This window comes from Serinus canaria, chromosome 6 (genome assembly GCF_022539315.1).
Source record: "Serinus canaria isolate serCan28SL12 chromosome 6, serCan2020, whole genome shotgun sequence".
In the NCBI taxonomy this organism is placed as follows: Eukaryota; Metazoa; Chordata; class Aves; order Passeriformes; family Fringillidae; genus Serinus; species Serinus canaria.
Window position 1 is genome coordinate 28,987,909 of NC_066320.1, and position 12,412 is coordinate 29,000,320.

Consider the following 12,412-nt stretch of genomic DNA (forward strand, 5'->3'; position numbering starts at 1 on the left):
AAATACTCATAGCTGGAGAGTCAGCAGTTGCTTTTAAAGGATGCAATTAAGCTGCCATTATTTTGGCAAAGCTCTGGTCTCAAAGAGGCAGATTTTCCTAATGCATTGTAGAAGTCCTTGGCAAATTACACAGTATTCATTAAATTTAAATGGAGACCCTTGATGTCTCCTGTAAAGATGTCCCAGGGAGTCAATTTTCAAGGAATTCATAATGTGAGCAGCAAGTTATCGGAGAAGGAGACACTCAGCACCTTGGAAGGCCCCAGATGAATGATTTAGAGGACGTGAGGTGACACATTCTGGCCACTCCACCGGACCCTGAGTCAGACACCCACTTCAAGTAACAGCAGAGGAAACCTGGCCAGCCACATGCTGCATAGCCCAAGTTTCCTCAGACACTTCCTAACTTTCCTAGGAATGTGGTTTGTTCAATCCCTGAATTTAACACCAAGCAGAAGTGACAGCACTGCTTCTGCCCAACACCTGGCCCACACCTAAAACTCTGAGAATTCATCCCTCTGATAAACTCCCACTTTCTGGGGGTTTTCACCCTGCCAATAATCTTGTTAGTAAGGGATGCTGTGTTACCTCTTCCTACTGTCAACATAACCTGGCTCCTACTGGGCATACAGATCCCTTAAAATCAGACTCCTAGTCCTACTTACCTTTTATTGTTGTTGGGTTTTTTGGGTCCCAGCAATGGAATCTCCCCAGTGTTGCTTCTACTCATTCTCTGCATGTCACACAGCAGACACTGTCTGGGCTGAAACAAACAAAATACATCCCACAAAGTTTCTCCCCTTTTTAGTATTCAGCTTCATTTAAACATTGCATGGCCCTAAAACCTTTTTAAGCTGCTTACTTTTAAAGTATAAACATGTCAGTGTTTAGCCATGGAGGGTACTTTTCTGTCCTAAATCATCATCCATTTATCAAAGACTGATCTACATTACTAAATGCTGTAAAAACACATTATAAATACATTGCAATAATCCCCATGTAATAGCCACTGCTTCCAGCACTGAAAATACTGATATTTATATAAACATTACATTACACAATCAATGCCACACAGTTTCCAGGCTGGGCTGCACTCAGTGTGGTAGCCTTCTCTCATAATTACTCAATAAGTAGTATAGAAAAAAACAGCTTCCTTTAGCAGATAGTCTTATTCCTGTCTCTTACAAAATGGCACTATTACAAAACAATTCAACTTCTAATTAATTAATCCAGAAAAAGAGATGCATTTTTTAATCATCATTATTTATAACTTTACAAACATGCCCACTGTTACACAAAAGGGCAAAATATCCCAAGTGAGCTGCAGCCAGAACTTGCACAACACTCCCACAAAAACAAATCAAAATAGGGAAATGAAATCCTGAGTTTTATTATGTGGTTCCATAAAAAAATAACTTCAATAAGTGCAACTGGAGAGACAATTGTCCTCAATAATGCTTCTAGTTTACATCTAATTTCAATAATTCTTTAACTGCTAAACTATATTTAAAATATCCTTGAAAACCTTTATTAGGGGGTTGAGATGGTTAGTAATGACAACTGCAAAGACAACTTCATGCTGGGGAAACTGGAAGCTGTTTAATCCAGTTGGGCTCTTATATCAATAGGATTGTGGCTGGTATCAGCTAACAGACATTATGGCTCTGAGGGAGGGAAATGGTGTGGCTCCCTTTTCAAAGGGGCACAGGAGCTGAGATTAGTTACCAGATGTGAATTACAGATGGAAACTGGTTTTTAACAGGCAGTGTGGTGCCTTTCCCTCCTGTCCTTGTTCCTCAGCTCTCACACACCAGGACAGTTGCAAAACCAGCGAGCCATGGGGAGACACAGCAGATAGGATCTGCTAACACCACCTGTGGAAGGCCATGGACAGTTCACAAACTGGCTGTGATTTCCCACAACCACCACATTTCATGGACACCTCTAAGAGATGAACCCTTTCTAAGCTTGTCCACAGATGTATTGACAAAGGACCTGCTCATAGGGAAAATTAACTGAGGAATCACATCCCCGTGGAATTCAAAACTCCAAGAAACTGGGTGGAAGATTCACAAGGTTCCTCTCCCAAACCAGGACTGCTCTCCATACCTCCTCACCATCCAGAAAAGCTGCTGTTGTCAGGGGACTCACTTTGCTGTTTTACTGCTTCATGGAAAAGGAGAAAAACTTGTGGGAGCATGAAAAAAATACTTCTGGGTGATGGGGGAGGATGCTCCAGTTTTCTGTCATTCTGGTGGGGTTTTATTCTGTCAAGTATTAAGAGAAATATGTGTCATGTTCTCCATATCAGAATTTGCAGTGTTTGTTCTCATGCTAAATGCTGCTCTGGCCTGCAGTGCCAAAGATCTCCTGGTAATATTTACACAGCCAGGGCATCAGAGGAATAGTGCATTTAAAGGGATTGCAGATACCATCCTAAAAAAGACATACAGATTAGGACATTTAAGAATGCACCATTTTTTTCACTAATTTGAAGCTCTGGACATTACTGGAGAGATTTCACTTAATGGCTACCCTGCAAACATCTGGGATATTCATTTAGAGCTGTCCCTAAGGAAATACCCCTCTCTGTGGTCTGAGAGCCTTAACACCGTGGAGTTTAGGAGTCACATGCTTTGCAAAACACAGATTAATGTCACAATTCAATAAATACTGCAGTAGTGCATTGTGGTGCTTTATTAGTGTTAGACATGCAATATTTATTTAATGAACAGAAATTAAAATATTAAGATAACATTTTCATCAAATTAAAGGATCTGAAGTTGCAATAATGGAACAAAAATAAAGTTTTTCATGCATTCTAAGTCTATAGTTCTCACAAGTGCATATAGTTATGATTCTGTACCATTATTAAATGTAGACAAACAACCATTGATGCACAAGACAAAATAAAACCCTTAAGTTATAAGTAGAGATCCTATCTTTTACAGACTTCCTATATAACCTGGATCTTCAGCTTTTTATAATCCACTGTAATACATCTGGAAGCTTCTAAGATGAATAGGAATGGCTCAACCACTTGTACCATACAGTGGCTTCCTCAACATAGAAATTATAAAAGATAAAGCAAATGCCCACCATGCTTTAGGAGACCGTGACCTTTTCAACAGAAACAAATCTCAAACCCCTTCATCAACAGATTAAAGTGCTACCTATTGCATATTAAATACTTCCAGTGACTGCATTGAAATTTTAAGTTACAAATCCCTGAAAATAGGGTTTCCTACTGAAAGTGCTGACAGACCCTTAAATCTAGCATCATGAACACAGCAGAGCTATAATCCTCCAGCAAGTACTTCAAAGAAGGGCAAGTTAGTCAACATGCTCTAAATTCACCATTGTAAAAGCCCAGCTAACACCTCTATCATATCTACAACAGCAAAGAGCAGAAAAGCATCAGCTCACTTTACATACTTGATGTAGGACAATAATCTTTCTTTAAAGCTGGAAGCATAAATAAACCCCCAGTGCAGCAGTAAACACATTAAGACAGCAGTTCTGTTTGTTTTAAGATGCATCCAAGAAGGGGCATCCTGTACAGAAAGAAATGCAGGCTAGTATCTAATGAGCATGATTTTCATCAGGTCCCCAAATCATGAAACCTTTCTAAATACAAGGCAGCATTTCCACAGCTGGAAAATTACAAATAGTTCTTGACACAGAGCCAACAGCAATAAATGCAGTTATAATCTAGAGAGAATGCTACATTCATTAGAAGGTGGAAAACCAAGCTAAACTTAAAATACAGCAGCAAGAGGTAACATACATAAATATTAAACATCCCTCTTGAATGGCAGAAAGTTTACATTTCTGACTTACAACATTAAAGTATGGCCTTCATATTTGTCCTTTTAAGTAAGCAAAATACATGGCAGAGCTGTTTCAAAGGATAATTTCAAAATATAGTGCGTGCATGGATGAACTCTTTTGCTAATTTAGGAGAGAAAATATCAAAGTAATACAGAGATGTTCAAAATTTTCATGCCTATATTTTAAAGGGCAAGAAAGACTGATCACAAGTGGCAAGTTTTTATGGGTTTAAAATGATCTGCAAGAAAGTCTACAATTTTATCCTATGGGAAAAACAGAACTTCCTTTGTTTTCAACATACAAGTTACTCTGTATGAGAAGTTTTAATTTGAAAGCTGCATGGTTCAAAAAATACATGTGGGGTAAAGATGCTTTTTAAAAATAATCTCAGAATATAGGAAAATGCCAAAATTTTCTTTCTAAGCAGAAAATGATGTGTATGTAACCTTTCAAGAATTGCTCCAAAAGTAGCCTGTATTTTTACCTATAAACTCTATAAAAATATCTTCATAATTTTAATGTCCCATTCTGCCTCTCAGCAACTTTACCTTTTCCTAAATTGCATTTGTTGCTCTCTCCTCTTTCTTGACAATTTGTTAGAAACAAAAGGTGCTTTTATTCACCAGAGATCAGATAGACTAGATAGCACATTCAAAGCTTCACTAAATTTCTTCACTAATGCACAAAAATTGATCTTTTCGCTACCTTTAATCTGCTTATCGTTCTTGGTATGCAAATATGTCAAATGATCTGCTTTTAGTCAATTATGCAGTTTGATATTCTACATTTACATTCTAAAAGAAGTGATTTCAGAGGTGCTAAATATAGTAGAGTTTCATTTTAATAATTATAAGTTGGCTTGCAAGTGAGAAGTCACTGGAGCACATTCTCTGGTTAGTGCAGTTGTTAATCCTCACTGGTGTGGGTGATTTAAGCACTGTGGATAGTAGAGATGGTCTCATACCAGTTAGCTGAAAATTAGTGGAATTCAAAACTATTGCAGAACATTTCCCAGTCCACAACAGGAGAAAACCACTGGCTTTGGCCAAGCATTTGAAAATGTTTAAGAACTTTTATGGAAATACTGAGTAACTGAAACACATCCTGGTCTAATTAGAAAAAGAAAATCTAATTGAGTGTAAACCCCAACTTCCATCAGCAAGCATACCATGAACTAGTGCATAACCTTTGGCACTTTGAATATATTATAACAAATTTACAGTCGTCGAGACCTTAAGTGGGTCAAAAGAACATTCACGTGGTTTTTGAGGTACCCAAACTTGAGACATCCTCAGGCTGACAAGAGAGACACTGCCAGGTGGGGGATGGATTTCTGCACTACAAAACACAAATGCAGAGCTCTACAGCTGGGCAGGGCTGGGACCTCTCAGGATCCATCCAGGCACAGGGATCCACACAAAGGGATCCCACTGGTGGCTTGGGAACTCTGGCTGCACACATTTTAGGGACAGTGCTAAATGGGGACTGGGAGGTAGCTGCTAAATAAAAGAAGAAAATAAAGGAGAAAAAGCCAAAAAATGAGTAAATGAAATCTGAGAATATTTGTACAAAGAAGTTTTTTTTGTAACTAGAATACTTCTGTGCTGTCCTACAATACTAATGACATCAAAAGCAGGCAGAGAGAACTTTCTCAACCCTTCCACATATAAGTATTCAAGATATTACCAATTTCTGCAGTTTTAAAAATGAAAATGTATTAAAATATTTTACAACAACAACAACAACAAAATTGGAATATAATTTCAAGCTTTTTGGACACCTCAGCAGCAGCCATGTCATGGTGCTGTAAAAAACCCCAACAGATCAGGTGCAGAAAGAGAAGAAAAGATGGTTATCTTAAATCCAAATCTAAAATATTCTCTGTACATGTTTTAAATAACATTTTTCTGTTTCACAGCAACAGAAAATCTAAGTAAGACTCTTATTAAGGAAATTAAAGTTCAAATCTATTCATCTTAATATTTTGAGGGTTCTCCTAGAGTATTTTCCCATTGTACCTTCATCACTATATTTTTCCAACTCATTGAATAACAGATACCTTTTTCATACATCATTTTACAAACAAATATTAAATGATCAGGAAGATATTTACTACATTCTTCTTTCATTTTTCTCAGTGAGAACTGACTTTTAGAACTATTTACATGGAATACAGACATTTTTAATGAAAAGCCTAAGTACTCTATATGTGTTCAAGCAACATGGCCTATGTCTAAAGGCATATGCTTTGTGGTCATAAGATTTAAAAAGTTAAGACACTATATATCATGTAAAATTCAACCTTAAATTGATTTATCATGTCTATTTAAGTCAGCCTCTCCATTTCTGCTACATTTTCATGGCAGTAGACTTCGACTGAACAGAAGTATTTATTTCCTTATTCCATACTTGAGTTCTCCAGTTGTACCTCTGACTCTGTGAACACTGTTCAAAGTACTTTTAACACATGAAAAAGCATGCAGTAACTTCATACAAAAAGATCCTCAAAACAACTTTATGTCATGAGCTCACTACCAAAGTTCACTCATCATACACAAAATTCAGCATTTAAGTGTAAAATAACTGGTTCCAGCATGTGCCATGACAGAAATGGCACGGGTTTTTTTTTACATTGTTATAGAAAAAGCACATTGTATAGAATACAGCATTTACTCTGCAAGGATTGTGCATCACTGTTTGCCTCTAATATGTGCAGGACTACATTCCATTGCAACAAATCACACTTAGGTTTAGTAGAGTACTACACTGGATTGAAAACAGTGGTCTTGATGGCATGCTGTAAAAAAAGAACAATGTATTTGCCTAATACCGATAATCATTCAAGAAAACATTCATAACAGCACAGGCTTCTCTGGTGAAACTGCCACATGGTGAACACTAAGCCATTATATAAACTGCATGGACATATTTATTATGTATCATTAAGTATTCTGTACCTAAATGTATTTTCAAAAAGAAAAAAAAAAAAGTTACCTAAGTAATCTAACATAAAACAACTTTTGGCAGCCCCTGCTAGTATTTGGATTAAAAAAATTAAAGGAAAAAACCCACGCCATTGTCCCTCCTCCCCATTTTGCTGGAGTTTCTTAGGAGAAAAGGAATGAAGAGAAGACAAAACATTAAAGTGTGATCTCCTTCCACTAATGCATTCAGCAGAAAGCAGCACTATCTCAGCTTTTGGAAAATTTGCCAGCTTTCCGAGAAGGTTCATATGGCACTCTGAGAATACTGGGGGTCTCCTCCATCACCCGCACCAGCAGATTGTCAATGTAATCCTCCAGCTCTCGGATGTGGCTGTCCTTCTTCTTGAGCTGCTCCTTGTGTTTCACCAGCTCCTGCAGAACCTCCTCATAAGTGAGGTTTCGGTATCCTGCAGTGGCATCAAAAGGATTTCCTTCCTACAGGTAAGTGTAGAAAAACACCAGATTTTATTAAGCAGTTTAGAGTCTCCAGAAAATTAATTGGTTATTGCTTTTTGTGTTTCTCATGTGCATCTCTTGATGTGAAAAGCAATTTTTTTCAGCAACACCTCTGCTGCAGTGCTTTTCCCTCCAGCACCCCTCATTGGAGCAGACAACTGGAGATGGGCTGCCCAGCTGGATGAACATCTCCCACTCTATCATCTCAGAAAAAAAATCTCAGTGATGTGGACACAGTCAGTGTGTCAGAGTTAGTGACCATAAGAGCAGTGACCACAACAACAGCTGGCAGGTCCATTTTGGGAATCCAACCCCTTTAATAACGGAATAACAAGAGAAGAGCCCTGAGAATTCAACTCCTACTGTAACTTCTCTGAGTCTTTGCCTCTGGAGAGCATCACAGCAAAGCATTTATTCAGCTCTAAATGACATCAGCCCTCATCTGTCTTTCACATTCACATTTGTAGTCACCAGTGGTTCTCCAGGCCTTGGCTTCTAAATCACATAATAAAACTTTCAATTTTAAATTGCAGGTGAAGGTAAAAGGTTACATCTTACTTGCACCAGAGCAATTAAGGCAGAAATAAATGTATACTTATAAAAGACCTTGCTTGCTTTAAAGCAGGAGAGGCCCAGAATTAAGCAGTAGAATTGTTTCTGTAATGATTTCTGATGACTCAGTGAGTGCAGGTATTAGTAGAGACAGACAAATTAGTCATCTTAAAAACGACAACATGTAATCCTAAAGACTGTAAACTTGAATGTCTTCTTGTGTGTTGGTTTATAAAAGTATCAGCACTGTTAGACATGTTAAGCAGTATGCTTCATCTCATTCAGAAATGAAAACATTTAGAAGATATGGAACCTACAAAGTCCTGCACTTCTAACAGGGCACACGAGACAGCTTTTGTTTACAGTAGAAGTATGTCATTAAAAATTATAAAGCTTGCACAGCTAAGAAGCACACCACATAATAGTCATACTCCTTCCTTTTCCATGCCCCATTCTTTTCTTTCCATGCAGCTCCATATTTGCACATTGGCACATGTCGACCCATTAAAATATGCAGCTGGCCAAAGTTTTCAAAGGAACCTAATTAAAAGTGATGGTGCCCTGGAAATAGGCTGAAGTGTGACAGATCAGCTCTCCCCATCAATTATACTCTAACAGTAGCTCACAAAAATATGCTTTTAAGGGTTTCTCTCTACACTTGAGACATTAAGTGTCACACTTATGGATGCATATTCAGTATTTTAAATGTACCAAGTTAAGGGATTGTAAGTAATCAGTAACTCCCACTTTATTAAAATGGCTAACCTGATGAAATTTATCAACTGGTTAGCAATCCATTTTCAACAAGTATAGAAGAGAAAGTAACTCCACTTTGTGGTCATATTCTTAGCACATTTTCTTCTATAAGAAGGAAGTAAAACTTTCTCTTTATTAAATTTTATTCTCTTTTCTAAATTTTTCTACACACTGGAGAAAATACCATTAACATTTACATGCCTGAAATATAGGGTTTGCCTAATTTGCTGATTTGGCAAAGGAACAGGAATTAAGGTGCAATGATGACTTTAATTATGCAATCAAGTTTACTGGAAAATTGTGTGTAATATATATATATATTAAAGATGTTTTGTCATATACATGCTCCATACATGTCTTAATTATGCAAGAAAATTCTAGCAGAAGTATGCTAGCATTTAGAAATTAATATTGTTAAAATTAAGAAGATTTTGTATGTTCAGCTTGAGCCAGTAGGTAATACTTAAATGTACAAGGAACACTTATTTCTTTACAAAAAATAGACACCACAGTTTTAATGCATAAGAATAATCTTATAATGAATTATTAAGGGAAAATAAAAGATTCTAAACAAGCCACGCAAAGAATGATTGTCTCATCTACAAACCCCTGTTGGGGTACACACTGCCAGCCACAGGAAAGGACAGATAAAATGAAGGCCTGGCAATCCCTGATCATCTCCTCATTGTTCTAATGAGGAATTCTGCTCTGGGAATGTCATCTAAGCTACTTTCACATCTTTTGTCCCACACTACTTCATCTTCCTTTCAGTTCTTAATTAGGCCTTAAAGAGCTCACACTGCCCTTTCAACTGGCTACTGCTCCCATTTAAACACTGCTTTCAGAGACAGGTGTTGGCATCAGAGGAGAAGACATACAAACATAATTACTAAATAATATGCACAAGGAAGAAATGTAATAACTAGGTGAGGGCTAATATTACAGAATCTAATAATAAATTACTTCAAACACCTTAGAAAGCAATCCTGAATATTTAAAAAGAAATTCAAATGGTTTCATTCAAAACTATGGCTGAGATAGAGTTTCTTCCTCACCTAATTTGTATTTTGCATTAAATGAGCACCACCTCATAATCCTATAACAGCCATTTAGGGTGGCTGGTATTCCAAAAGAAAAATCATCAAGGATTTCTTTTATCACCTTTAAATCCTTTAAATAAAACAATTCACATCTTATTTCTTAAAAGAATTAAACCGATGCTTTTACCAGCAATAAATGACATGATTTGCAGTAGTACATTTGCAAGCACATAGAAACTGTAATTATGGTTACTTTATAGACAATGGCTGCTAAGTTAAATCAATTTTTTGATGTCTCTTTTTGTCAGAGATTAAGTAACTGCCTGGTGGAATTCAGTTTACTATCTGATCAAAGGCAGCCTTCAAATACTCTGACATCTCCCACCAGCTACTTACATTATAAAAACTTGGGCATTTACAATAACATCAAATGTTATTACAAATCATTTACATAAACCAGCAGAAAACAAACAGTACAAAGTCATATTTGCTTGTGAAACTTGTTTTCTATATATTTTAGAGATTGAAAACAAACCCACTTTTAAAGATGTCATCTATTCACAGAATAAATTCTACTAAGACCACATTTTCCTTCAAACAAAGACACTGTCCAGGCAATCTGTGGATTATTTTCTGTCTCTTCTTAGTACACAATTTATTCTCAGTGCTTTTCAAAACAAGAGCATTTCAGTACTACATTCTAGTATTTCTATTCTTTAGTATTTTCATCTGTTCATTTATTATGTGTATTATTAATCCTACAATATATCAGGTAATAGTTTTAATTTTGATCTGCCTTCTAGAGACTGTCCTCAAGTCTCTGATTATAGTGATGCTAAGCCCCTGTCTGGTCAATTAATAATTCACTGCCTAATGCAGAGTTCCTCACCTGACCATTCCTTTTCTAGAGTCATCTAAACCACTCCTAAATTCATGTTTTGGGGGTTCTTTTACTTTTTGTGCAAAGAACTAATATTTCCTTCTTCAACATGTCACAGCTAAGCTCCATACTGAGTTCAAAACTCTTTATTATTTCCAAATTTACATTAAGCCTTTTCTACTTAGGTTTTCTGGATATGTAAAAAGAAAAAGAAAAACCCCAACATTTCCATATAAGAGGTTAAAAAACAACAAAAGTTTATAAGCTTATAAAAGTGTCAATTAGCTGGCATTTACTGATGGCTTTCCATGACATTTCATAACTCACCGTTTTTTTCCTGAGATCCTCAGAGCCAGAAGGATTCACATTAAAACTGTGGGGAAAAAAAACCACACCAAACAAATATTAGCAGGGCACACTTATTTGAACAAAACATCTGCTGAATTAGACACACAGCTACAAAGTATTTAATATGGTTTAGTTTTTTGATTTGTTAAACTTAGGAAAAGAAAATTTAAGAAATTAAGGAAATTTGAATATATTCTTTGTTCACAATTCTTTGTATTTTTCATATTCTTTTTGTCATCAAATCTGAATAACTAATTAAAAAATGCAAGAAAGGCTATTATGGATTTGGCTTCCTTATCTCTCCTCTTATCTCTAGACTTAGCTTGAGCTTCTAAGAACAGAGTACTACTTTAAATGAAATATCCTAGAAAGAGATCCCTGGGATGAGACTGATAAAAACCAACAACCAAACCCTACAGACTAACACATATTCCCACCTTTCATGGCAGCTCCTAGAGGACAAAGTTCCTGCAGAAATTCCAGTGAGATCACCAGCTTAGGGCTGAAAAGCCATCTTCTGTCATCTATTTTGTACTTAAAATTGAGTAAATAATAGATTATTTTATAACCCTGGTGATTATTGTGCATATCCAGAAAGGAAAGCTCTTTCATAATGTGTTTGATACTGATACAAACAGCCACTGTTTAAATGTCAGGCTTAAGAAATTGTCCATCCAGGCTGGCGTAATTATTAGCAAGTATCTTTAAAAATCAGTGATGCTGAGTTCTTATGTACTTGCTACAGCAAGTTTGGAGAGAAAAAAATTCTCCAAAAATGTATTCAGAATCTGGATATGGCTCACAAATATTATTTACTTGGTAGCACCACAGCAGGCACATTCTTTCACAACACAGAATCTGTTTTGTTAGACTGCATATACTGGCTTTGAGAGTGATGTGTGACTGAGAGCTACAAAAACATACATACACACATATATATATTTTTTTTTAATTGTGAAGATATTTTGTATTAGGGAACATGTATTTTGTCACTGCTCACCACTCTGTTATCTGAATTTATAAACCACATATTTCATGGTGTAAAAGTGGAAGGGCAAAAAATGTATGAACTAAAAATACATAAAATATATATATAAATTTATGAACTAAAAGATGTAAAATATAAATGATGATTATATTTTTCTGCCAAGAATTTTTTTTTATTTTAAAAAATCTTTTTTAAAACTTTTTTTTTTAATTCTGTACACAATTTTAAATTTCCAAACAGGCAAACTTTTGCTCACACAGCAATCCTGTAAACCATCCAAGGGTATTTGACAGAGACTGGATTAGAGGAACAGTCACAAGCAGACACCCAGAGGTGTCATTAAGCCTGGCAAATTCCCATTCTACCTGTCTGTAACAGTGATCCCCAGCAGTCTGCCCCGTTTGCTGGAGACCCCTTTTGAATGAGGAGCCTTTTTCATGGGGCATTGTCTGCCCAGCCAAAGGCAGGGTCCCTCCCTCCCAGCCTCCTTTCAGCCCCACTCTGATGTGTCAAACTCATGATGAACTCGCTCCATTCATGGCTGCCTTCCGTGATCCCAGCACAAAAAAAATGAGTT

General features: G+C 36.5%; 1 protein-coding gene across 1 annotated transcript in view; it reads right to left on the reverse strand.

Annotated features, from left to right (window-relative positions):
- Positions 1-2,671: 2,671 nt before the first annotated feature.
- RAB11FIP2 (RAB11 family interacting protein 2) overlaps positions 2,672-12,412 on the reverse strand; it is a 32,542-nt gene continuing 22,801 nt past the window's right edge. Inside the window, exons 4-5 of the mRNA XM_009087149.4 lie at positions 10,827-10,872; positions 2,672-7,250 (exon numbers count right to left, since the gene is read on the reverse strand). Coding sequence (XP_009085397.1) covers positions 7,023-7,250; positions 10,827-10,872 — 274 coding nt within the window. The 3' untranslated portion in view covers positions 2,672-7,022. The remainder of the gene's footprint in view (positions 7,251-10,826; positions 10,873-12,412) is intronic.